The sequence below is a fragment of the Cyprinus carpio genome, chromosome B8 (genome assembly GCF_018340385.1).
Source record: "Cyprinus carpio isolate SPL01 chromosome B8, ASM1834038v1, whole genome shotgun sequence".
Taxonomy (NCBI): Eukaryota; Metazoa; Chordata; class Actinopteri; order Cypriniformes; family Cyprinidae; genus Cyprinus; species Cyprinus carpio.
This window is the reverse complement of record NC_056604.1, coordinates 7,901,248-7,928,674: the sequence shown is the minus strand read 5'-3', so window position 1 is coordinate 7,928,674 and position 27,427 is coordinate 7,901,248. Positions and strand designations below refer to the sequence as shown.

The 27,427-nt window shown below is 37.5% G+C and overlaps 2 protein-coding genes across 4 annotated transcripts; both read left to right on the top strand.

Annotated features, from left to right (window-relative positions):
- Positions 1-3,163: 3,163 nt before the first annotated feature.
- LOC109059284 (paired amphipathic helix protein Sin3b-like) lies at positions 3,164-16,983 on the top strand. 2 transcript variants are annotated; one of them, XM_042729489.1, is made up of 20 exons: positions 3,164-3,711; positions 5,122-5,228; positions 5,313-5,466; positions 6,621-6,959; positions 7,056-7,142; positions 7,530-7,682; positions 8,218-8,340; positions 8,456-8,545; positions 8,659-8,777; positions 8,894-9,104; positions 9,798-9,914; positions 9,999-10,237; positions 10,455-10,638; positions 11,609-12,302; positions 12,465-12,634; positions 13,547-13,720; positions 13,882-13,974; positions 14,144-14,235; positions 14,569-14,767; positions 15,948-16,983. In XM_042729489.1, the coding sequence occupies exons 1-20, from the start codon at positions 3,601-3,603 to the stop codon at positions 16,179-16,181; spliced, it is 3,690 nt and encodes a 1,229-aa protein (XP_042585423.1). In that variant the 5' UTR covers positions 3,164-3,600; the 3' UTR covers positions 16,182-16,983. The 2 variants fall into 2 exon arrangements, with proteins under 2 accessions (XP_042585423.1, XP_042585424.1); XM_042729490.1 differs by lacking the exon at positions 7,056-7,142 and having other exon boundaries at positions 3,165-3,711.
- Positions 16,984-17,922: 939 nt separating this feature from the next.
- LOC109059277 (differentially expressed in FDCP 6 homolog) lies at positions 17,923-27,013 on the top strand. 2 transcript variants are annotated; one of them, XM_042729486.1, is made up of 11 exons: positions 17,923-18,412; positions 19,631-19,773; positions 19,941-20,120; positions 21,008-21,235; positions 22,381-22,527; positions 22,768-22,876; positions 23,339-23,637; positions 23,863-24,029; positions 24,786-24,984; positions 26,055-26,169; positions 26,550-27,013. In XM_042729486.1, exons 1-11 carry the CDS (start codon positions 18,319-18,321, stop codon positions 26,732-26,734), a joined length of 1,866 nt encoding a protein of 621 aa, XP_042585420.1. In that variant the 5' UTR covers positions 17,923-18,318; the 3' UTR covers positions 26,735-27,013. The 2 variants fall into 2 exon arrangements, with proteins under 2 accessions (XP_042585420.1, XP_042585421.1); XM_042729487.1 differs by having other exon boundaries at positions 17,931-18,412; positions 26,055-26,145.
- The last annotated feature ends 414 nt before the right edge of the window (positions 27,014-27,427 follow it).

Genomic DNA, 27,427 nt, shown 5'->3' with positions numbered 1-27,427 from the left:
AAATACCACACTATAACACCATAACATCAACAAATAAAAAAATAACAACAGCTCATTATCTTAATATTCTTATATTCTTTTTTTTCTTTCATTTGATTTTTTTTTTTTTTTTTTTATTGTCATGACATCAGAGTATGGCCCTGGTGGCACTTTTTGGAAATACTTCATATTTCTAAACCATAAAAACATACATATAATGTTTAGAGAGTTATTGTTTCATCATATTTAATATGCAAATATGTTTTTTCTTTTTACATGCATTGCTATGATATCAAAGCTGTCATATTTTTGCCATGTATTGTTCGTGTTTGAGAGAATGGAGTGTGCGTGTGTGTGTGTGTGTGTGTGTTCTTTTGGGGAGCGATAGCTGATGTTAAATGAAAAGTTTATATTCTGCTGTCCTCCTGCTGATGTATAGAATTGTTATTTTTATTGATACATCGACCAGTGAAACTACTGTAATTAAACCTGACATTGCTGGTTAATATTTGAAATGCTATTTGGGTAAAAAAAAAAAAAAGAAAAAAAGATCAGATGATTCTGTGAACTATTTCAAATGCAATGCAGGAATAATTGTCACCCAACTGCAAACTGAATGGAAGTGGACTCATTTTTATTGAACTAATGTGTTTCCTACATGGCTTTTTGTCACTTGCCATTACCACTGCAAGCCAAAGAGGAAATGCAAACACTGCCAGTCCATTATAATTCTTCTGGTTGTGATATCAGTTTTGTATTGTGGTAAACCATATGAAATGTTGTGCATCAAAAAGTAGTTCCAGTGTGGTGAGGAGACAAACGCTTTTTCCTCACCAACTTCTAAACTATGATCACAGTTTGATTATTTGTATGCTTGATGAATGTGGCAATATCTTTAGAATCAGTTTTACATTTTAATGAAAAAATGTGGTTGTATGTGATCTATAATGTACATTTTTGCAAGGCAGGTGTAACTACCTGGTCTTTCATACATTTTCATACGTACTGTAGTGTCTGAATTTCAAATAGCATATTTAGGAGAAAAGCATCTGTTTTTCACCTCTTTATCATAATGCTTCGAAAGCAGAGAGTGAAGACTGTCATTTTAACTTATAATTACTTTTATTATGATTAATATCCACTGTTGTCATCAAAAAAAGAATAAGAAAACACCAGGGCTGTTTTAGCTGATATGTATGTTTTGCTTACATTTTTCAGCTTTTGGTTTATTTTGATACTCTTTCAGCAGCATGCGTCCTTGTATTTTTGCAAGCACAATCTTTCAGCTGTAACTAAAATCAAATGAAAAGATGGGTTTGTCTTCACAATCTCTCTTCTTATTTGCTTTTTAAAAGAAAAGTGTTAATGCTAACGAAAAACAATGTACAGATAGGAGGCGTTGTGTTTGTAATGTTTTAGTTGACTACTTTTTTTAACATTTAAATGAATTAAATGTTCATAGTTTGGATTACAAACCTAACACAGAAGAGAGGAAAAACTACATGTGATTTGTGGTTGCAAAAGAATCTAGAGTGCTATCCTCATTGAAAATGTGGTGTTACTGTGTTAACGTGCGGTCCTTTTGTCCTTTAATATGAATGAAATGTCAATCTTGTTCTCAGAATGGTCTTTTGGCACACTGTGTCTTACTTTGCTGTTTTTAGTTCTTGACTCTCAGAACTGACTGAGTCCTTTATTGAATAGACTATCGAGTGGCACACAAAAAAATGTAGAAATGAGACACTTTCTGAACCAATATCACCGTAAATGGATGCTGAGCTCAAATTTGCCTCATCCAGTGCTTTTTGTAATGCATTGCCAATTGTCTTGCCTGCATGCTGCTTTTGTTTTGCACTGTAAATAGTCTAATTTTTGACATTTTAAATGTGTAAAAGAATGTCGGTTAATTTATTGTACTAATTATTTATGTACAAGTTGCAGACTTGCTTTAAATGAGCAGTATTATGGTAGATGAAGGGCATTTTTGATTAGGCACAATCCCACAGTCTTACATGTGTGAATTCTGTCGAAATAGTGTAACTTAAGACGCTTTAGTGAATATGGAATGTGATCGGTTTTATCTACAGTAGGTGTATGTTTCTACTCATAACACTTTCATCACCAGGGTTTGTGCCCATTTGACAGGATTTGTTGGGTGACGGTGGTTTTAGGTCGATATTTTGAACTGATCTGGCTGGGGAGGATTGGGAGACGATTGGGACACGTTAACATTCTCATTAACACCCTATCTAGGGGTTCTGTTATGAGACGAACCTTCAAAATGTAGGGTTTTTATTTTGTACTTTTTTTTACTATTTGAAATACAGAACTGGAATAATACACAAGCCCTGACATCATTTCTTCATGAGGGGAAAACTACGTCGACTTGATTGCTTGCTAAACCCATGATGTTAAGTGCTTGATATCTCTGCATCTTTTCTAACTCCTATCTTGATGTTGTATCCCTTCTTAAATACTTGACTGTGACACTGTTTGTAGTCGATAGATGGTTGTATTACTGAGTAAGTAAAGACTTACAGAAAAATAGAAAAAACTTGTGGTTCTGTGATTAAATAGTTATAAAAAGAGATAAAATGTCTCAAGAGTCCCCCCTTTTACAGAGTAGTTTGTAAATGTTGAGTGTATTCCTATGATGGTTCCACTGATGATCTCATTTGTGTTTATGTATACACTTTGGTGATCCTGTCATATTTGGGTTTTATAAACCACGCTTATTTTTAAAACCTTCATTTTGTGTCAGCCTTTTTATTTTACTTTTCAAAAACAAGAGACTGACTCCAGTAACTAATTTAATGAATATTCAAATGTGATTTTTTTTTTTTTTTTTTTTTTTTAATGTATGACTAAAGCAAGAGTAAACATGACACTTGCAATACAATTTGTCATTTAGAGTGTGGTGGGGAACTTTGACATTCAAAAACGAACCTCTGATACATACAAATGAATAATAGTGTAGAAAATGTCATCTTTAAACTAGAATATATAATAAATTTGATCAGAATTACCGGTCAAAGCGATTAATGAGTCATAAAACATTTTAAATCAATGCAAAACAACTTTTCTACAACATTCTCCCAATGAAAAAAAACGTGTGTGTATGATCCCATTCATGCCCGCGGCCGCTGAGATCCCATGCACTCCGCCTTCTTTCGGTTTGTGCGCATGCGCTTTTCAAATCTCCTCCACAACTCCCTCCGTTTCCGGACGCTAGGATCGAGCGCACAGCTGCCGCCGAATTTAAAGAGACATACATCATTTGTTTAAATATTACGACCATTGGAAAATAAAATACATGCGTTGTTTCTGGTTCTTTTCGCGGGTATCGATGGGGGCTCGTTCTTGATCCGACCACTTGACGGTGTAGTTTTAGTAAAGATTGAGAGGTCTGAACACACTTGCGGGCTTGAGCTGGAAGTCTATACTGGAGTAACGTTAACTGGGTGGCCGTCGGTAAAGTAGACCGGACTTGTGGGGGGAAGAGAGCTGGGTGGCCCCCCGATACGAACTGATTTTTGTACGCCAGAACAACCTGCAAACAAACACGGAGGGACGGTAAATCCTCGTGGCTTCGGTGGCTGTTGGTGGGGAAAGAAACGCACCATGGCGAAAATTCAGGCTCGCAGCAGCACTGCGAAGCAAATCAACCCGATCCAAGACAAGGCCTATGTGGTTCAGAAGCAAGTCCAGCAGCAGCACTTTCAGAAACTAAAGGTAAGAAGCATTGCAGCAAGTGCATGTGTTTCCTTCTCTCTTACAACGCATTGTGTATTAGGAAGTGCTGTGCTGTTCATATGCATATGAAGCATATCAAAGCATTCACACTGAGAGTGTGTGTAAATGGATTTGAAAATCTTACGCACTTATTTACATAATTTCAAGCTGGAAAAGTCGATTTGCTGTCGCTTAACGCACAGATTCCTAGCAATGCTAGTTTACCAGTCAAACGTGATAGAAGTGTATCTGCTGAATTAAAGTCTAATGTTTTCTCCTTACGCGGTCGTGTTTTCACCGCTGCTCTTTGTTAAAACAAAAACCGGTGGATATTTATTGTGGCTCCGCCAAAAATCACACTTCACACATCGTTTGTTAAAAATTAAATCGGTTTATTTGATATAATTGACGTAGATACGAGAAAGAAGGGGGTTTTGCTTTGCTAACAGCTGATTTTGTCATAAATGTGTCTGTTTTCGATTTAACCCGACCTTTGAAAGAAATTAAAAGTGTATGTTACGTTAAGCATATCTGAAGCGTTTCTCTGTTAAAAAGCAGTTTGTTCGCGGTTTGTTTGTTTTTGTTGTGAAACCGTAGCGGGGTTGTTGTGTGTTGTGACTAGCACTAGTGCTAACGCAGCAAAGCTAAAAGAGTCAGCGAGCCTTTATTTTCCTCGCTAAATATTAATAAAACCACAAAGAGAATATAAACCGGCTGTTTTTTTCTCCCAGACCGCTTGATTTGGGTCCGTTTTCTGCATCGAAGTGTCTGGGAAGGACATTGTTCTTTTATCTTGAAGGTTTATTTAGGCGTGCGTTTTTTCTCTCTCTTTCTCTTTTCCTCGTTGGGTTTTGTTCTTGTGAACAGAGAGGAAAAATCGAATAACTAGCTTTTTGTATGTGTGTGGTGGTTTAGATTTCAAAGTGCTTTTTCGTTTCTCTTGCATAATTCAAAGAATGTAGACAATGTTACTTTAATGGTAGAAGCACATGCAAAGTCATTCAATGTGATGTGGCTCCACAATAGAAATGGACTTGATGTCCCACATCTGTCTTTTCAACAAATTGCCACAATGCCACCATGGTATTTTGGCCATGTACCATGGTGTTCTTCAGCGTAGCTTAGAAGTAGTCCTGTGGCAGTAATATGGTGTAGTTATTTCTATCATACCATGGTACTTTAGTTTATATAATGCAAGTGAAATTCATGTATTTTTGCATTATGCTCCAAGATACTTCCATTGTGCTTGTCAAAAAAGTAACTGACATAAATGCATTTTATTACTGTCCCATACCTTTACTGTATCATGGTACCACCACAGTACTTTTGTAACTGTGTATACCTATGTATATATTGTATTATGTTGTTTGGAAACATAATTTGGGTAAACAAGATTTATATCTGTTGCAGGTGGAGGATGCCTTATCTTACTTGGACCAAGTCAAAATACGGTTCGGAAATGATCCGGGAATATACAATAAGTTTCTGGATATCATGAAAGAGTTTAAATCTCAAAGGTATGTAGGTGTCTGTGCACTTTAAATGTGCTTCAATGCACAAAAAGCACTCAGTGATTGTATTCCTGATGTCTCCATCCACAGCATTGACACACCAGGAGTTATCAACAGAGTTTCTCAGCTCTTCCATGGGCATCCGGACCTTGTCCTGGGGTTTAATGCCTTTCTACCACCTGGTTATCGGATCGAAATTCCCAAGAATGGAATGGCATTTCTTCAGTCCCCGTTGTCTTCACAGGTAGGGCTTGAGGTGCTTCAGTTTACTATTTGATGGCATTGGTGTCTGTGTTTTGTTCTTTATTTAAACTGTTTCAGTTCGTCAACCACGAAAAGGTCATCATTGTACCACATTCACAACTAATTTTACTTGTGTGACCTTTCTGAATGAAGCAAGATATTGATAGAAAAACACTTTAGGGTAGGTCTTTTTTAGCTAAAGGGACTTGAATAGATTGTGAAGCATGTGTTGCATACTAGAATGCAAGTTTGCTAAAACAATGCCTAAATGGCTGTTTGGCTTCTTTTTTTTTTTTTTTGCCTTTTCAATTACACATGGACTTTCTGGCAGAAGACAAAAGAAGAGGCGGAGCAAGTAATTTCAATTTAATGAGTGACTGCAAAGGCAAATATTGAGTTATTTGGAATAATGTGCACTGATAAACTGTGCACAATAAGACAGGAATGTGTATTAAGAGAAAAAATGGGGTTGATATTGATTTCATGTTGACTTTGGCCCTGTCCCAAATGGGCCCCTTGCTGGCTTCCTTTGAGTTCACACTTCGGTGACGTCATGCCACATAGACTGTCAGGGAATAGTCCAAATGACATTAGCTTAGTGTGTTAGAATAAATGGGCCGTTATTTCATGAAAATCTATAAGAGCTTTATTATTGCTTCCATGTCGTTTTGATTGTCATGGTCAACATTTATAGTTGTAATAACTCAAAAATAATAATAAACTCATTACATGTATGTACACCCATTCTGGATATTTCCATTCAAAGCAACTTTACACAGAGTTTTATGATGAATTCAGTTTGCTGATGAATTGTTCTTACCTTTAAGCATACCAGTTATGACTGTTTTATACCATGTTTTCTCAAATGCAACAGACAGCTTATAAGATATTTTTTAACGAAACTAATACTTTTATTCAGCAAGGGTGAATAAAATTGATCAAACATGCACTGAAGATTTCTAATTCAAACAAATGCTGTTCTTTTGAGCTTTCTATTCATCAAAGAATCCTGAAAAATGTATCGGAGTTTACAATAATAAAGCACAATCATTTTCAACATTTATAATAGTAAGAAATGCATTTGAGCACCAAATCAGCTTGTTGGCTTTCCTGGTGTATTAAAGTAAGGCTGTTCTTTGGTTTCTTTTCTGTCAGGTCTCTCCGGGACCAGGAAGGAGTTCGGGCAGCTCTGTGGTTAGTGCCTCTTCATCAGCAGTGGCTGAAGCAGGACCAGCTCCAAATGAAGCTGTGACCTCTCCGGAGAGCATCGCTTCATCATCTGGACCTCCCGAACAATCAAGCAGGTTGTCACTTCCTCTGCCCAGCCGAGAGAGCCAATCACAGCCGGCCACCACGTCTGTGTCCCCTCCCACATCAGAGCCCAGTCCTGTGGAGTTTGATAGTGCCATCAGTTACGTCAATAAGATCAAAAACCGATTTTTGGACAACCCAGAAACCTACCGGGCCTTTCTGGAAATTCTACATACATACCAGGTAAGAGCAATAGTGAAATCACATTTTTATCCATTTTTTTTTTTTTTTTTCCTTGAGGTTTGACCCTACCTGCAACCTTTTGTATTACCATCCCAGATAATAACCGGTTGGCTACCACCAATATCACAGAGCAAGACTTTTGAATATCGACATAAAGTCTGGTCCACTACGCAGCATATTCTGGTCAAGAACTTTCCTTGTTATTATCTGCCATTTATGTCAGCAAAAATGTCTGTAGCCTTTGTGATCTGAATTTCTGTCACTGTAAAAGTATTAAGTTCTCATAATTTCACAGACATTAAATATACATTTCTGCTTGTGGATGTCTTGCGTTTCAGCAAGCCAATCAGATTGGAGCTTGTGATTTTTAGCAGATGGCTGCCTTTTTCATGCAGCATGCACCAGACTGTCAGTGAACGGACTGTGGGCCATCAGTGGGTGTTCTGCCTGAGGCTGAAACTAGGCTACTACCTACTAGTGCTGAAGGAAATAGACCCTTGGACTGTTTTCCTACCCATCCTGTAAACTTATCGATGTTCATTGATTTGTGCGTCCTGTGTCCATCTGCAGAAGGAGCAGCTGGAGGTGAAGGAGAGCAGAGGGCGTAGCACTGGAGGAATGACCGAAGATGAGGTTTTTTCTAAAGTGGCAAGCCTTTTCAAAGGTCAAGAGGATCTGCTTGCAGAGTTTGGCCAGTTTTTGCCTGATGCAAAGAGATCTCTGGTTAGAAAATGACCTTTTTCTACTTTATAAAAATTTCTTGTGTCTTGCATTTGATTTGCAACAAAAGGGTTTCCTCTTAAACATTTTCAGTTGTTTACACTGTCATGCAAAAGTTTGGGGGTCAGTAAGTGTTGTGTTATTTATTATTATTTTTTTTATAGCAAGGATGTATCATACTGTGTTGATCAATAGTGACAGTAACACATGTACAGCACAACTGTTTTCCACATGGATAATAAGAGCACCAAGTCAGCATATACAATAAAGACTGGGGCAATGGCTGCTGAAAATTCAGATTTCCCATCACAGGAATAAATTACATTTGAAAATATGTTAAAATAGAAAACTCTTGTTTTAAATTTTAATAAAATTTACAGTGTTATTTATTATTATTGATCAAACAAATACAGTCTTGGAGTGCCTAAGTCAATTCTTTCGAAGCCATTAAAACGTTTTACTGACCCCAGACTTTTGAAAGGTAGAGTAAGTATTTATTTATTCATTTATTTAATTCTGACTGTGTCTTTGATTCCAGTTTACTGGAGGTTCTTTGCCTGTCAAAGACAGTCTGAAGAAAGCAGAAGAAGAGGAAATGAACAAACACAGCAAGAAGAGGCCTAGACCCATGTTAATGCCCCACATGACCCCCCTTCTGAAGGTCAGAGTTCACAAAACTCTGCCAAAGCATGGATACCATATGCCCCTGTGTCCTAAAGACCTGCAGTATATGCGGGTTACTTGTGCTTAAACAATTTATTTGTTTTTATTCACAGAAAAAAATGAAGTATTCCTGCTCCAAGGACCCATCTTTTGCCTCTGTCGGAAAGCATGGAGTTTTGCGGGAATTCACGTTCTTTGACAAGGTGCGTTTCATAAACAAAATTGCTCTGAAATGTAAGTGGTAATAAGTAAGCCATTGCTATAGGATTTATTACGCAGTCACAGCCATTGAACAATTTCATTAATTTTTTTTTAGGTTCGGCGTCTGCTCAAGAGTCAGGAGGTGTACGAGAATTTCTTACGCTGTATAGCTCTGTTCAATCAGGAAGTGGTTTCAGGGGCCGAACTCCTGCAGCTTGTGACTCCATTCTTGGGGTGAGAAAGATTTAAATAGGGCATGTTTATTTAATCCTGTTTGTTTTCATATGGTGCATTTCGCAGCCCTTTCATGTCGGTCATGAGTCATATGCCACTGGTGCCTCATTCTGTAGGAAGTTTCCAGAACTGTACACCCAGTTTAAGTCATTTTTGGGTGATAAAGAGCTGTCTCATGCCATCACGGGCCTCTCTGACCGCTACATGGAGGGTGGAGGCAGAGAAGTGGATTACGCCTCCTGTAAACGCCTGGGTTCCAGCTACAGAGCCCTGCCCAAGACCTACCAGCAACCCAAATGCAGTGGCCGAACTGCTATATGCAAAGAGGTACTGCATTTTCAGAAATAGTTGAAATTGTGAAATGTTATGGAAGCAATGTAATGTTTGTACTGTTATTAATATAATTAATAATGCCATATAAATAGAATTATTGTCTATATGTTCAATATTACTTCAGTATTCATACTTATTATTGACAATATATAATTGTGTTTGCACGTGTATTTTTTTTTTCTTTACTGCTTTAATGCATATTTCACCTCAGCAGTATGCTAATAATATAAGATAAAAAGATGCAAATCTACCATTACAAAAATATCAGCCATGCGGCCGTTAGGTCTTTAAAGGAGAGGCGTTAATGATGACACAAATCCTGGGTTGGTCCCGATCCACAGATAATGGTACAAATCCGCAGAAGCCAAAATCTCCATGAATCATTTGGAAAATGGGGTGTTTCAGCCCCCACGCTGATCTTTTTTTCAGCTGAATTTGAATGGAAGCATTTATCATGAATAGCTCTTTTTCCAGAGTGCTTGGAGAATCCGGAGGTGTCGCCGCCAAACGCTTGTTTGTAAACAGTAATTTTGTATGTAGTAAATAAGCTAGATATTCATGCCAAATCTGAAGTGGCTGGTGTATAAGACATCTTTAAAAAGTGCATCCACCTATTGCTAAGGCTTCAGTCATGGGGCAGAAACCTGATGGTAGTACAAATGGTTTAAACTCATTGTTTTGTTGTAGGTGCTGAATGATATCTGGGTCTCATTCCCTTCCTGGTCAGAAGACTCCACTTTTGTGAGTTCCAAGAAAACACCATATGAAGAGCAACTTCATCGCTGTGAGGATGAGAGGTTTGAGGTAAGATGATCTCTTTGAAAAATATCAGGAGATTTAGGTTTCAACTCAAACTCAGTTGTTGTTTTTTTTTTTGCTGCTTTGTAGCTGGATGTTGTGCTTGAGACTAATTTGGCAACAATAAGAGTTTTGGAAAGCGTGCAGAAGAAATTATCCCGCCTTTCGCCGGAGGATCAAGAGCGCTTCCGATTGGATGACTGTCTGGGTGGAACTTCTGAGGTCATCCAGCGTCGTGCAATCTATCGTATCTACGGTGACAAAGCTCCAGAAATCATAGAGGGGTTAAAGAGGAGTCCAGCCACTGCAGTTCCTGTCGTACTCAAAAGGTTCACAAAAAAACCTTTAATAAAGTTAATAAAGTCATGATGGGGTTAATAAAGTTAATAAAGTCATGATGGTTAATCAAAAATGAAAATAGTGGATGTAATTTTTACACTGTCCCTAATTTTGCAGTCATTTGTGTTTCTAAAGTTTTAAGAGTTCTTCAGTCTAGCAGAAATGACATTTTGACTGAAGAATAAATTGAAGATTTTCTTGCCATAGATTGAAAGCCAAAGAGGAGGAGTGGAGGGAGGCTCAGCAGGGCTTCAATAAAATCTGGAGAGAGCAATATGAGAAGGCATATCTGAAATCACTGGACCACCAGGGTGTCAACTTCAAACAGAATGACATGAAGGCTCTTCGATCCAAGAGTCTTCTCAATGAAATAGAGAGCATCTATGATGAGGTGAGTTTAGCTGATCTTCTGTTTCTGAAGCTCTAACGACTCGTTCTCAGGATCTAGGAAAGAGCTTTTTTTCAAATTCAAATCTGGTCTTCATTCTGAACCATTTTGCATTTTAATTTCATATACTACTTTATTTTAACATTAGGAGTAATCATTTCAGTTTATGATGATAATGACATAGACTTGACTAAATGTAGTCACAGTGGAGGTTAATAAAGGACTAAAATTGTGGACAACTGACAAGTGTGAGTTCAGTGAACATTCTACTCATTAATTCAGTCAGTGACATTTGATTTGAAAAAATCAAAAGCTTAAATCATTGCATCTATAACACCATTTAAGTTGCTAGTTGTTTTTATTCAGCAAAATAGTCTTATCAAGCTCTGTTTTGCACCTTTTCTTTTTATTCTTCTCCCACAATGTAAAAAAAGACAGGAGGTATTTCAGTTTTTAGTTCAATTTACTGAACTATTAAATTATTCTGCTCTGCTACGTATCAAATCTTTTTTTACTCCCCAAATCCTTTCTCACTTCTTTCTCCTTCTCAATTTTCACGGTCATATTTTATTAGATTTTTTTTCCCACTTTCAAACCCTATTAGCATCCATAACTTGGAGAATGTTTCTTAGGGAATGCAATAGACCAGATATGTTTTATTTGCTAAAATAACATTTGGAATTATTTGTTTGTTTTCACAATAAATGACACAATCTTCTGGATGGGTTGAACTGAGACAAGTACAGTCCCATGTAACAGCAGTTTAAGTTAGGAATCGCACATAGATCTGTTTCTTTATTGTCATATAAACGATAAGAACTCATCACATTTTCTTGATCGTCACCATTTTAATTCGCATTCCTGCTCAATAAAAACCGAGTGCACCGTGTGAAATCTCATCTCAGGTCGCTTGCTACAAGAGTCTCATATGTCATGCAGATAACTAGAGCTTTTGTTTTTTTTCGCTCTACAGCGACAGGAGCAGAGCACAGACGAGGGCGGCGTGGGCCAGCAAGGTTGTGACGGCTCAGGCACAAATTCAGCCAGTGAACCCCACATGATCTTCACTTACGAAGACAAACAGATCCTGGAGGACGCTGCCTCCCTCATCATCTACCATGTCAAGCGACAACCCACCATCCACAAGGACGACAAGGACCACATCAAGCGTATCATCCAGCACTTTGTCCCTGACATCTTTTTCGCCCGTCGTGGAGAGCTTAGCGAGACAGAGGAGTTCACGGACGAGGAAACCGAGGGTGAGGACGGTGCTGCCACAGGAGTTGGAGTCTCAACAACAGGTGGCCAGCAACAGCTGAATGGTGATTCTAGACGAAGACGATGCACTTCCCCTGAGAGCATGGACACCTCTACAGCTGCCCACAGTATGAATCCAGAAGGGGAGGCGGTGGATCTGCGGGATCCAGAGGCTGAGCACCAGAAGGAGCTGGATGGAGTCTACAACCTGTTCTTCGTCAATAATAACTGGTACTTCTTCCTGCGGCTGCACCAGACTCTGTGCTCACGGCTGCTAAGGGTTTACAGGCAGGCCGAGAGACAGTTACTGGAACACAGGGCGGAGCAGAATCGGGAACGGCTGCTCATGGGAGAGGGGCGCAGAGAAAAGGCAAACGACCTGGCTATGGAGCTGCGTCTAAAACAGCCCAGTGAGTAGATTTCCTGAACGATGCACATGTACACTCACACCTACACAAGTTTTGCATTGGATGCAAATGCACAACATTTGCTTTGGGATAGTTACTAATCTAGTTTTAGAACTAAATTAACAGGCTTGCACAAATTTTTACAAGTAATGTCTGTTGTATCAGGTGAAGTAGAGTTAGAGGAATATTACCCAGCGTTTTTAGACATGGTACGCAGTCTTCTGGATGGAAACCTGGATTCCACGCAATACGAGGACACCCTGAGAGAGATGTTCACCATCCACGCTTACATCGGATTTACCATCGACAAGCTCATTCAGAACATCGTAAGACAGGTGGGTTGAAGAGTTGCATTACACCGAGCTAAGATTCTTGGGCCATTTGTGTACTTTTAAAGGTGCCATAAACTTTACCACCATTTTTCAACTCGCAGATCTTTTACAAATGACTGGTTTTGCTCTTGTAGTCTTGGAATACTTTATGTAAATGACCTCAGTTCTGATTCACCCATTATCTTAATTGAATAGATATTAAAATAGTCAATTGTATGTGAACAGGCATGCAAATTTATTTAATTTGATTGCATTTAAGTTGCAATACGATTTTGGTTTTGTTTTAATTCATCATTCAGCCCTATTATGGCATCATAAGCATAAAAGTTCCCAAATAACTTTTAATTTTTTGCCGTTTGTGTTTCTTAAATGGTCGGAGTGAGGTGACTGGGAAGGGAACCTTAAGGAACACGTCTTTGTGTCTAAAAACATGAGATGCAGCACTCGGGAATGGTTTAAAAAAAGCACAGCATAAAATGCCACCTTTGCCATGTTTCTGTCAAATAAAACAATTGCCATGCCAACTTGCTTCTGTAAACAAAAGCTTGCACCACTTGCCGTGCCTCCAGGGTCTTCTAATAGAACCACTGTTTTCACTGCGTGTAAAAGTTGAAATTCTTTTAGCTTGACATGGCACCTTAAAAATGCGCGCTCGTGTGAATTGTGAGCGCAACGCTCATACACGTTCGTCTAGCACGTCTACATAGAAAAACAAATGAAAAAACATTGTTAGGCTGTGAATGTTATAGTACTTTTATATTTCAAAAAGCAAGGAAAATGTTGTTTTAAATGCTTGTTTTTCAGAATCAGAGAATCAGAAAGAGCTATATTGCCAAGTACGCTTACACATACAAGAAATTTTTTTGTTTTTTGCTTAGTTGTTAACATGCTCTTCTGTCTGATTGACTCCAACAGCTTCAGCACTTGGTCAGTGATGAGGTGTGTCTGCAAGTCACTGAGCTGTACCTGGCCGAGAGGAAGAGGGGTGCTGCTGGTGGCAATCTCTCGTCCCAGTGTGTCCGTGCCGCTTGGGAGGCCAGCTACCAGTGGAAGGCTGAGAGAGTCATGGCTGAGGAGAACTGCTTCAAGGTGCTTGACCTAATGCTGTCCCTACATATGACCAAAATTTTTGTGGAAATCTAAATTCAGATGTTATGTTCACCTCCTCAGTTGCATTAATCCTATGAATTGTCATGCTTGTTTTGTAATTGCCTAGTTTAATTTGTAATTTCTTGGCTGTTTCTCATCAGGTCATGTTCATTCAAAACAAAGGTCAGGTGACCTTAACGATCGAGTTGCTGGACACGGAGGAGGCCCAAGGCGATGACCCGCTGGATGTTCAGGTACCTCCACACAAAGTCTGTATTTTTACAACAGAAAATACTTCTGAAACATGGGGGGGTTTCATATACATTTTTAAAAGCGTCAAATTTAATAGGGTAATCTGATTTGGTGAGGCAGGAGTGTAATCTTGTTTTCTAGTGCATTAATATTTGTTATGTCTTGTTTCAGAGCCTGTCTAATTATATGGAGCAGTATATAGGAACTGAATCTGTATGCTCTCAGACAGAAGGATACTACTTCAAGCCTGTGTTTCTTCCCAGGTAAAAACCATGTTTGCACTTGTTTAACCTGTGTTATTTATGCCTTTTCTTTCTCTTTTGTAGCCAGAAGCTTAATTGTTCATTTGTTTAGAGGTGCATGAATTTGTTTTATTGTTTACAGGCCCAATATTACTTGCTTTCTCTCAGCAACACTTATTATTTTTTAGACCCCTCATATTATCTGACCTTGTTTCTGGAATAAATTGAAGCTGATTGTCTTTGTATAAAGTCGTACACTGCTTTTGTGATATAAACAAAAAATTGCTTGTTCAAATGTAATGTCGAATTAAGGTGAAACTAGATTGACATTTTTTTTCTGCACCTCACCTTTAGAAATCTGAGGCATTTCCGTGGCTGGCAGCTCAAGCAGGTGGAAGCCATGCGCTGTCGGAGAGAGTGGCATCGGAAGATGGGTGTGGAGACAGCCGGGAACCTGGACTGCCGTTTCAAACTAAACACACACAAGATGGTGTTTGTGATGAACTCTGAAGACTACATGTACCGCCGAGGGGCCCTGGTGAAGGCTCGGAGGGTATGTTCGTAAAATACAACAAAAAGATTCTGAACATTTCTAAAGTCAATATACATTTTTCGTTCTACTATTTCGTTAGTTAAATGAGTGCAGTCTCTATAAAATGATTTTCAAAAATACTTGTAGAACTGTTCAGTTCAAATAATAAATGATGCTAACCATATAACTTTTAAAAGAGACGAAAATGCTTCCCATATCTTACCATATTCCCATATACACTTTCATTCAAAAGTTTGTGGTCAGTAAGACTTTTATAATGTTTTCAAAAGAAGTCTCTTATGCTCAATAAGGCTTCATTTATTTAATAAACACTAATATTTGAAATATGAACTTTTTTTATTTTAATATATATTAAAATATAATTTATTCATGTGATGACAGCTGAATTTTCAGCAGCCATTACACCAGTCTTTAGTGCCGCATGATTTGGAATCATTGTGCAATTATTTGAAATAGACGTCTTTTGTAATATTTTTAAAATCTTTACTCTCACTTTTGATCAATTGAACACATCCTTTCTGAATAAGTAAAAAAAGAATTCTAATTAACACCAAACGTTTAAAAGTAGGGGCTTTCGCACTTTTTCGCAACCTTTTCATAGTTCCTAGAACTACTGGCAGAAGTTCCCACTTTTTGGTGAGTTCGCAACTTCACACTGCACGAACTAGGAACATGTTTAGTCAGTTTTGGGAACTCAATTAGCTCCTACTTAGAATAGGGTCTAAAACAGTTCTATAGGAATTACCAGTGTGGCAAGTGTTCGCCGATTGGCCAAATGCAAACGAAACACCAGTTACCCGGCATTTGTAAAAATATTTTCTCCACCAACATGGAAAACAGCTATAACGCCATTTAGCTACCTGTTGTCTGCAGCGTTGTGTTCTTTTCTCAGCCTCGATGATATTTAACCTTTTTTTTTTTTAATGATTTTTCAGTTGCATAAATTGTGAATTTATGTCACGACTCCCTCGACACACAACAAAAACAGCTCTGATCACAGCATCCTCCATTGTTGACGTTTGTAAATGGCACAAATAAAGACGCTTCAGAGTTCCTGCTGCCGGTGCGAATGCAGCCAGGAAAACGGCTCGTGGGCGAAACCATGTTGGCTAGTTCCTAGAACCACATGGTGCAAAAGCCACTAGTAGTGTATTTATTTTTGTCCCATCTCTTCCTCTAGTCTCAGCACAGAGTAGCACGGGCCCAGCACGAGCGCTTCGAGCACTGGCACCGGGGCTGGTTGAGCGAGCATGTGTCCTCCGGCGCCGAGCGCAGCGTGCAGGACTGGCTCATGGGAGAAGAGGATGAGGACATGATCCCCTGCAAGACCACCTGTGTTTCCATGCAAGTCAAAGGCTTACATGTCAACAGGTACCAGGTGCACTACAACAGCAAGGCCCCCGCCTCACCGTAACAACCTCAAGCCTTGGGATGGATTTTGGTGATCTCTCTCTCTCTCTCTTTTCTCTCTGTCTCTTTCTCGCTCACTCTTTCAAATGGCTGAGCTTAAACATGCTTGGCTGAAATATGGCGAACAGACAGGAGGGGTTTGAGGACAGACAGCTGCTCAAAGGAGGGAATGCTTCATTGAAAAGCATCACATCTCGACACTAGTCCATCATGATCGATGCAGTTACCAGACGTTTCAGAAATGCGAATGTCAATAATTTTTTTTTTTTTTTTTTTTTAAAGAAAGCCCATTGTAGATTTTAGCTCCTGAAATCAGAGTTTTGTTTTGTTTATACTGAAGTATTGAGAGACTAGGTTTAAAGTATGTCTACAACATCTGTATGTCTTTTTGTACAGTAAAGTCGACTCAAGAGCTCGAGCAATTGCATATATACAGCAGAAAGATTATTCTGTGTGCATTTTCTTGGCTATGAATGATGACTTGAAAAAATGATGTTTCTCTGCCGCACATCCGTAACGTCCTTGTTTTAGTTCTGTTTTGTGTTCTTTGTTTTCATCGTCTCTTATAACTGAACGGAGGATCGCCAGTGTCACCCGTCAATCACTGCTCATGATTTATAGTCGATTTTGTTAAACATCCAGATCATGTATCATATCGATCTCGCCAAATCCTTGCTTTTGTTTGGTGTAATTTTTACATATTAAAACAGAAAAATGACAGAAAAATATCAGTGTTTTGAAAAAAGAATGTATAACATTTATCCTGTATCAGTTATCACAAAATAAACAACCTAGTTGTGCAGTTCTTAAAGAACGGGTCGTGATTCCTGCAGAATTCTCACCTTTTCATCAGAATATTTGAAATAGCAACATTATCCTGTTTTATGGTTTATGTGATGTTACAATTAAATATTTATCTATCTGCAGATTATTTCCTGAAGATCCTGCTTTTTTTGATACGTTTTTTTTACAGAAGATTTTTTGTGAATTCAAATTTCACACCACTGTTTTTTTTTTTTGTTAAATACTAGAAAGGTGCATATTTCCTGAAGATCCTTTTTACATTTACATTAAACACGCTTCTTTAAATTAAAACCTCCATAAATGAAATCCAGTACAATAAATACTAGAAAGGTGTATATTTATTTTAGTGCTGTCAAAAGATTAATCGCATCCAAAATAAGTTTTTGTTTACATAATATATGTGTGCGAACTGTGTATTTTTAAATACACACATACAGTATATATTTTGAAAATATTTACATGTATTTACATGCATATGTGTATATTCATATAATTTATATTATTTATAAATATATTTAATAAATAAACAAACTGTTTCTTATATATGCATAATAAATATACACAGTACACACACACGTTCTGTAAACAACTTTTATTTTGAATGCGTTTAATCATTTGACAGCACTAATTTATTTATTTATTTATTTTTTGTAAATGTGTGGTAATGTTAAACCGTCATGAAAATGTCAAAATGCAAGACATTTTAATGATCTTCAATAAGCTGCTTTTGATTTATGGTTTACAGTGTGTGATTTTTATTTTTTGACAGAAATATCTTGACTGGTTTCATGATAGTCACCCAGAAATTTTTTTTAATTATGAATTTCATTTGTTTGTTTGTTTAAGAGGAGTCTTGGAAGTTGCAAATGGCTTTCATGTGGGGATTGTGTTATATTAGATATATAAATTATTTATTTATTTATTTTAAAAGAGTTAGTTACTTCACAAAGCCAAATGGGTGCTTCCTCTTTCTTAGCTTATAAATAGACCGAGATATTAACTTAAAAAGGGGATTTGGCTCTTGCAGACCTTTTTTTGTTTGTTCCAAAATGGCAAGTTTAACATGGCTTGGCCCCAGTAAGAGTAATAATTTCTGTGTGAGATAACACTTCATTGATCTCCGAAAGAACTTTTATATACCCATTTTTGCTTTAATGCCTTCTACTTTGAGTTCAAATCAAACTGCGATGAACTTTATTGCTTTTTGATTGAGTTTTGGCCCAGCAGGGGGTGTAATTTGCCTGTCCGAGGATGCACACTTTTGCTGTGGGTGTGGGTGGTGAGAGAAAGAGAAGGCAGTGAAAAAAGGATAAACGGAGAGTAAAATTGCTGCAGTCATGGACTTGCGCTCAGAACTGCTCAAGTCCATTTGGTACGCTTTCACCGCTCTAGATGTGGAGAAGAGTGGAAAGGTGTCCAAGTCTCAACTCAAACAGAAAAAACTGCAGCGCAAGCTCAAACTAGACTGACTCCCAAAATAAAATCATTAAAAATGGGGTCCCGTACGGCTCTCAGATCTCAAGGTTTTAAAATGCTCTAACACATCCCTTGATCTGAAGGACAGAAAGGAGGAGCAGTAATCAACTCAAGCATAAGTTTTCTTTGTTTTTTTTTTTGTTTGTTTTTTTCTAACCATGTTATGCTCAAAAGATGCCATGCACTTGTTTAACTGCTTGTGATGTGTTTCCTGTGTGTTGTGCCACATGGTCTACAGTGAACTTACTGAATATCTGGGTCACAGGTTTACTTTTACAATTGCCCATTTATAAGACTGAAGAGAGCTGTTCATTCATAGAGTCACATTATTTTAATGGGAATTCTTATTTTCTTTCTCTTTCATTTGTTCTGCATGTATAAAGGTTATGTCTGATCTTTATATCATATACATGAGACTGCAGTCCCATGATTAGGGTTTTGTCCAGTCCATATCTCAAGCTGACCAGCTGTAACAGAGCATCTCTGACTCTTTGGCATTTTGGGTCTGAAGCTGTAAATGAGCTCAAACTGTTCAACTTCGAATCTTAAGCTTTGTGAACGGTGGTCACCGGATGTGTGTAGTGAGATCACACTCTTTGTACTTTCTATAGCATCATGGTTTGATCTACTGCTGTCTAGTCCACAACGTCAGCTCTGTCATTTTCAAAGAATCATTTAGAGAAGTTCCTGAGAAAAGTTAGAGAAGTAATGCAATGTAGCCCTGCTGTTGCTATTGTGAGTCAATCAGCAAATTATTTGTTTCAAAATCTTGCCTGGTGTTATTTTAAATATTTTTAATTCATTAAATATGACTTTTGATCCCATGATTGTGGGTTAAATCAAACCTCTGTGTGTGCAGAGAATACTAAAATGAGTGTTTATAAATAGAGCAGACCTGTGCCCTACTTCCTTTCGAGGTTGTAATGATGCATGAAATATTTATGCGTCTGAAAATCTCATTTCAGGTCTATTCTGAACTGCGAAATGGTGGAAAACTTAAAGAAATAGTTCAGCCAAAAATGGAAAATTTACTCACCCTCAAAATGTAGACAAGTTTGTTTCTTCATCTGAACCGATTTGGAGATATGTAGCATTATAAATTCTCATGTAATGCTTTGTGTGTATGTAAGTTTTGGCATATAATATTGTTTAAGATCTGTGCTGTTGCTCTGCAGGTCTTGTCTCATAATCTTTACACGGTTCTGTGTATCCCACACGACCCAGCGGCTCTGGAGGAACACTTCAGAGATGATGACGACGGTCCAGTGTCCAGTCAGGGATACATGCCCTACCTCAACAAATACATCCTGGACAAGGTACACAGCCTCTCTTATTTTCTCACAGTATGTATTCTGTTTGGAGAGACAGGCTTTATATATCATCCTGTGTAAGACCATGTGTTTTTTGTGCATGTAGGTATATCTGCCGGTCAGTATAAGTCAAACAGGAAATAATTTTGTTAAGTGTTTGTCTCCTCTGTTAGGTGGTGGAAGGCACGTTCGTTAAAGAGAATGTGGACGAACTCTGCTGGACTCTTACTGCCAAGAAGAACTATCGACCAGAGGGAAAGTGTGTTTTACCTGGAAAAGACGCCTTCCGGCTCTGGTGTCTGTTCATATTTCTCTCAGAGGACAGATATCCTCTGGTCATGATCCCTGATGAGGTGAGATTCATCAATGATGAGATTTGATATTCACACAGTTCTACAAATTCTTTTGGAGTCTTTATAGTACTCCTATTAAAACTAGAATATGTTTTGTACCTGTATCTCTCTCCTGACTTTGAATGCTGAAAACTTGAGTGTAAATCACACCATGCACTGTAAACCTGCTGCTAACCACAGGACCACCATTTGCTATATGCCTTTTGCTTATTTCTGTTTTTCCTCTTCAACCGAAACTGTTTACCATCAAAAGCCTTGCAGGTTTTTCAGTTTCAGATATAATCATAGGGCCAAATCCGCTAGTAGCCTATGTCATGTTCATCAGTACCCTGTCTGCTTTCATTGTGAACGGCACAATGCTTTTATATGTTTCAATCTAGCAGTCATTTGCTTTCTTTAAATAGCTTTCGTTAAGAAATAAGGGCGATGTGGCTGTCACTGGGAAGATGTCACTGTCACTGATTTGGCTGATATAAGATAATACAATCAAGCTTTTACAAAGTGTTTACAATATTATAGACTTTTTTTGATATCATTTTTGGCAACTGCATTTACATAGTTAAAATAACGTCATTTTTTACTCTTTCTCTTTAATGTGTCTTTGCTGAATTTGTCTTTTTTTCCCAACGCTGTTGTGGGGTTTCTTGTCTTGCAGCTTGGTTGATTTCCTGTGCCCTGTTTTGCAACTGTTGGTAAAATGTAACTTGTGACAGTTTCACAGAAGAGTACAAACATAAATGCTGGTGTTTCATAAAACAGTTGTAGTAGTCGCAGTATTAACATAAACAAGTGCTGTTTGAACACAGTATTTTGAAGCTGGTTGTTAAATGCACCACAGCAGCATCAGATGGCTGCTTTTATCTTCACACTATCGCTTTTTTTCACAGGTTGAATATTTACTGAAGAAGCTATGCATGGCTATGAGCGTTGAGCTGAACTGTGTTGAACTGGAAGACTTCATTTCCCAAGATTCTGTTCAGCAGAACGGCTTCATTGTATGGGCCTTTCTGGAGATGATGAATTCTGGGAAACTAACGAGGGGCATTGCCAAAGAAACCATCAGTATGGCAATAGAGGAGGTGTACCGGGAAATAGTGGGTGATGTGTTGAAAGAGGTATTAGCAATTTATATTAGTATTTATTTGATAATCGTGTCTGTTGTGTTGTAATGTCCTTCTCAGGAAACCAGACCATTTGTCCTTTAAATCATATGAGTTTGTGTATGGTTGATTCTTAAACCATTACTCTAAGCAGAGTTGCCAAGTCCACGGTTTTCCCCCCATACTTTGGCTACTTTTATACTGTTGCTGTGGGTTGTTATTTTTGTTCTTTTAGATTAGGAACCCCCTGGAAGGAGGTTTTGACTCTCCAGAAACTGATTGGGTTAGTTTTGGCTGTGATTGGCCTAGTTTTGAGTACCAATTGGGCTGGTTTGTTTTGCAGACCTGGCAACCCTGGCCCAAAGCCTATAAGTGTAGTTACAGCTTTGCAAAATAAAAATCGTATATGTGTGTGTGTGTGTATATATATATATATATATATATATATATATATATATATATATATATATATATATATATATATATATATATATATATATATATATATTACCAACCTATTATTTTAAGTTCTATATATATATTACTGTTCAAAAGGTTTTTTTTTTAACTGTTTAAAACTCTTTAAAGTGTTTTAAACTTTTTTAAACTGTTTTTTTTTTTTTTAATTAAGTGAAAATTATTCCTGAAATTACAGGTGAATTTTTAGTGTGTTCAGTGTCTTCAGTGTCACATGATCCTTCAGCAATCATACTAATATGCTGATTTTCTCCTCAAGAAACATTTTTTATTATTAAAGTTGAAGAGTTAAAAAATAACAGCATTTATTTTAAATTGTTTTGTAACAGTGTTATGATTATAATTAGAATTATTATAATTTTTGACCATTTCAATGAAAAACAACATTTAATATAAAAATAATATATATAAAAAATAAAGACTGGCGTTACACACTAAACAAAGGTAAATAACGTGATTAAGTTTCAGTATCCTTTTAAAATATCAGTAGTATGACACCCTAAATACACATATTATGGCATGAGAAAGATCCTGTTAAACATGACAACATCATAATCCATATTTGTATGTGACACGTGTACATACTGAAATACTAACAACTTTCAGCAAATGCTCTTTGTGCAATTATGTGTCTGTGGGTATATTTGATTTATTTAAAAAAAATCCTTGCTTCTTGATACCAGGGATATCTGTGGAAGAAAGGTCAGTTGAGAAGAAACTGGATTGAGCGTTGGTTCACCCTGAGACCCAGCACTTTAATTTACTTCACTAGTGAGGACCGCAAAGACCGCAAAGGCAACATTCAGCTAGATGGAAACTGCTGTGTAGAGGTATGGAACAAGTGTACAAGTGTCTGTGTCTGTGGTTTGCATGTGTTGTTATTAGAAGTAAAGCTGGTGTGGTTCTAGAGTGGTGTAGTATCAGTACCACCTCATGAATGCATGAGACACAGGAACTTGTCAGCATTTTCAGCAGCCAATAGGCTGTCCATTAACACATGATATAAAGAGAATATCTGCTTCTGTGATCAACAGAGCCGTATGTGAAATGTTTCTCTGCTCTGTATATAAGTTCTTCCTGACAGAGATGGGAAGAGGTGTATGTTCTGTCTGAAGACGCTCACCAAGACTTATGAACTCAGTGCATCTGACACCAAACAGAGGCAGGAGTGGACTACAGGTCTGCATGCATTATGATTTGGCTTTTTGATAATTTGTCAGGTGTTCTGTAGATTGTAGGGAGTTTGAAGATGTTTATCTCCCTGTCTAGTTTCCCTTTCTTCAAGAGACACCTTGTTCATCAGGACACTTTTCTTAACATTTACAATTGGCCATTGTTGTTGTGTAACCTTTAAACATTTTTTTTTATATACAATGCATCACTGTCACTGTGGTTTGGAAACGCCTATGTTAGTGGAAACCTGTGACATTTTGAAGGTTGACTTTTTACTCACTGTTTTTTTGTGAGACTTTCTAAAATGAAACTGCACAGGGAAACTTACCTATGTAACTTTCACCTGGTGGATAATAAAACAGGTGAAAAAAATCCCATAAATTTAAGCGTCAATTATCATAGAGACTTGAAGGTGTTAAAAACATCTTAGGGGTTTTTGCATTTATATTATTCCTTTTTTTCTGCCAGCTATCCAAACAGCCATCCGGCTGCATGTGGAGGGCAAAACTTCTCTTCATAAGGACCTAAAGCTGAAACGGCGTGAGCAGCGGGAACAGAGAGAGAAGAGGCGGGAGGCGAAGGAGCAGGAGCTGCAGCGCTTACGGGCACTGCAGGAGGAGCGCGAGCGGAAGATGGCAGAGCTGGAGCTGCTGAAGGAGGCGCAAAGGCAGGCGCAGGCGCTGCTGGAGCAGGACGAACAACGCAGACGACAGCAACACGAACAACTCCAGCAGGCCCTGGAGATCCAGCTCAAAGAGGCTGAAGAGGTCATCTATCTGTCTGTCTGTCTGTCTGTCTGTCTGTCTGTCTGTCTGTCTATCTTGCATTTAAATACAAATTGTAATTTTGCATCCTGTTTGCTACCTCAATTTGAAATCAGTTTAAATGCAGTAACTAAACTGGAATTTAAAAGCATTTTGAATTCATTTCTGATACGTGGATAAAGATAGGTCAGTGTGAGGTATATCTGCCGTGTGTTTGGTTGTGTGCAGGCGCGGGCAAGCATGCAGGCTGAGATGGCACTGAAGGAGGCCGAGGCTGAGAGACAGAGAACACGAATCAAAGAATTGGAGGCCATGCAGCAGCGGCTAGAAGAGGCGTTACAACAGGAAATCAAAGCCAGGCAGGACGAAGAGGCCTTCCGCTACGCACAGGCTCGGTGAGCAGCAGCACACAAACACTGTTGAGCAACTCAGTTTTGCACACAAACACACTGGTGTTATAACAGGCTTTTCAGTGGCACATCTGCAGACTGTTTGGTGCCCTCTCTGCATTTTCTATTAAACTTGCTGGGTTGTATCTCACAAAACAAGGTACTAAAACACTTTAGTACTATTCAGGGAGGAAATAATAATAATAATAATGTTTTAAAAGCTCTCTCATGTAAAAGTGAATGAGGTTATGCAGGAATTAATGAAGAGGAAGTTACCAGAGGAAGTAATAGACAGAAGAGGCTCTTTTAACATAAATATATTTGTCCAGCGAAATGAATATATACATTCCTAATAATGATATATAATAGATATAGAAATATAGAAATAAAACCTGTTTCTAGGTCAGTAAATACAATTTGACTCGACTACTGTTACAAAACATACATGTAATGCCATTGTAAGCAATAAAACACTTTAAATATTACTATACAGCTGAGTGCACATTTAATCTGAGACCACACTGAATATAAAGTGTTATTATTTTTTTTTAAGATTTTAGACAAAAAAATTACGTGACAAATAAAATATAACAGATAAAATATTTAAGATCATAAGAAAATTTGTGCCACATCAGAAGTTCTTCCATCCAGTGATGCACATTTTTCTTAAATTATTATGCTAATAAAACATGTCTAATTTGAACACATTATTGCTATTTTAACCTGCATTGTGCTTGATCGCTTACTGCCTTATTGTTACAGGCTACTGGCTGAGGAAGAGGAGAAGATGAAGGCCCTTATGTCTCTCCGTGAGGAGCAGGAGGAATACATCCAGCGTGCCCAGCGGGAGAAACAAGAGCTCAAACAGGAAATGGAAAGTAAGTCTCGAGCTCTAGAGGAGGCACAGATGCAGCTGGAGGAGGTCAGAGCCAATCGCCACCGAGTGGACCAGGATGTGGTGGTGAGTTCTGCAACGGTGTTTTGATCTAAACAAGGGCACAGAGATTAGCTCCGATTTATATATTATAGTTTGTATGGCTTTGTTGTTGTTTTTAATGCAAGACCTACGCTACCATTTAAAAGTATTTGTTTATTTGTTTTTGTATTGAAAAAATTCTTACTTTTATTGATAGAGACCTACACTGTCATTTTAAAGTGTTTATGTATTTAATAAAGAAATTAATACTTTTATTCAACAGAAACGTATGCATTAAATTGATCAAAAGTGACAGTAAAGATGTTAACATTTTTTAAATTCATCAAAAAATTAAGCAGCACAGTTGTTTGTGATATTAATAAGAAATGTTTATTGAGCACCAAATCAGCATATTAGAATGATTTCTGGAGGATCATGTAACACTGAAGACTGGAGTAATTACATGAATTACAATTTTTTTTTTAAACTATATATATATATATATATATATATATATATATATATATATATATATATATATATATATATATATTATATATATATATATTTATTATTTTTTTTTTTTTTTTTTTTTTTTTTTTACATTGTCACTATATTATATATTATTATATTAAAATAGAATTTTTTATCAAAAAAATGCAGCCTTGGTGTGCATATGAGATGTGTTTTAAAAACATTAAAGGGATAGTACACCCAAAAATGAAAATTCTGTCATTAATTACTCATCCTTGTGTTGTTCCAAACCCATTAAGACCTTGGTACAATTACGGATGAACCCCTGATGTCACATGGACTATTTTACTGATGTCCCTGCTATGTTTCTGTCCATTGATCTTGGTAATATCCTTGCTGTCTATGGAGGGTCAGAGAGCTCTTAGATTCCATCAAAAATATCTTAATCTTACGGGTTTGGAACAACATTAGGATGAGTAATTAATGACAGAATTTCCATTTTTGGGTGAACTAACCCTTTAAACAGTCTTCCCGAACCCAAAACTTCTGAACAGTAGTGTATTTTTGCAAGACCTTCATTAGTAATATTTTCTGTTAATGTACTGATGATGACAGAAGTCTGTTTTGTTTTATTCTGACAGGCTGCTCAAAGGAAGCTTCGTCAGGCCAGCACCAATGTTAAACACTGGAATGTTCAGATGAACAGATTAATGCATCCAATTGGACCAGGAGGTATGCACATTACCTTAGGGTTAGGTTAGTTTCAAGACACAAAACACAATCTCGTTCACCTTCACACTGTTTACCTTTAACAAGACTATAACCTCATCAGCTCGTATGCTTCATGGTTTGAATTTGGCTGATATTGAGAAGATTCATCTAAAACGTTATATATGTAATCAAGATCTTTAGTTTAACTTGGCATTTCAGCATAGGTTGAGTAGGAGGTTAATGCAAAGACTGTGAGTGGCATGCAATCTAGGTCTGATTTAACCACGGTTTCAGAGAAAAAAATGCATGTAACCTCATTCCCTTAAGACAGCTTCTTTAAGATAATTCACCGTTGTTTTTCTGATTTCACAATAAATACACTCGCTCTAACTTCCTTATATATTTTTTTTGCTTGCATCATCTAGAAAAACGGCCCTCAGTAGGCGGATCTTTTTCCAGCTTTCGCATCCCTTCGCAGAAGGATTCAGGACTACGTTTGAGGCAGAAATCAGATGAGCAGGATGAGGAAAGCAAAGAAAATATGGAAAGCAGAGGGGGGTGTGAATCTGACAAGCGTTTTTCTACAAATGGAGATATGGAAATACCTTAACCTCAGAAGAAAAATAAAATCTCTCTTCCTCAATGTTAAGACTGATTTGAATGAAGGAAGGTTATTTTTGCTAGATGCCAAGACCACATGCTGTTAAAAAAAGGATACTTTTTTAATATTGTCAGTGTTTGTTAATAGCTTGTTATTAAATAGTAATGTTTTGTACACTTCACACTGTTTGAAAAGTATTGTACTGTAGTTGTATTGTACTCCTAAGTTACTTAAAACCATATGTAGACTAAATGTACACTGAATAAATATAAAGCATTTTTTTCAAGATATTTTATTGTAGTGAATTCAAAAAGGATCTGATGGTCTAATCTTTAGCGCCACCAGAATGTGTTCATGTGTATTTTTATGTGACACAAAGAGATTTGCAAAAGTTCATGCGTGTAAACTGGATTTCTTGCGAGGGAGGAACATGTTGAAGAGCTGAAGCATCTGTGGTTTTGACAACTTCCTGCTTCTGCAGTCAGATAACAAACCCATGAAGACAACTGACGGCACACACATGTACCTTAGAGATAAATTTATGCTTTAAATCATAGTGTATCACCTATTCCCCAAGTACACGTTTAAAAGCATTTTTTAATGCAAATTTTGAAGCTGTTAGAGTGCAGGAAATTTGACCTTTTTTAACATAAACGTCTGGTACTCACAGAATATTAATCTAACTTGCATGAAGAAAAACAG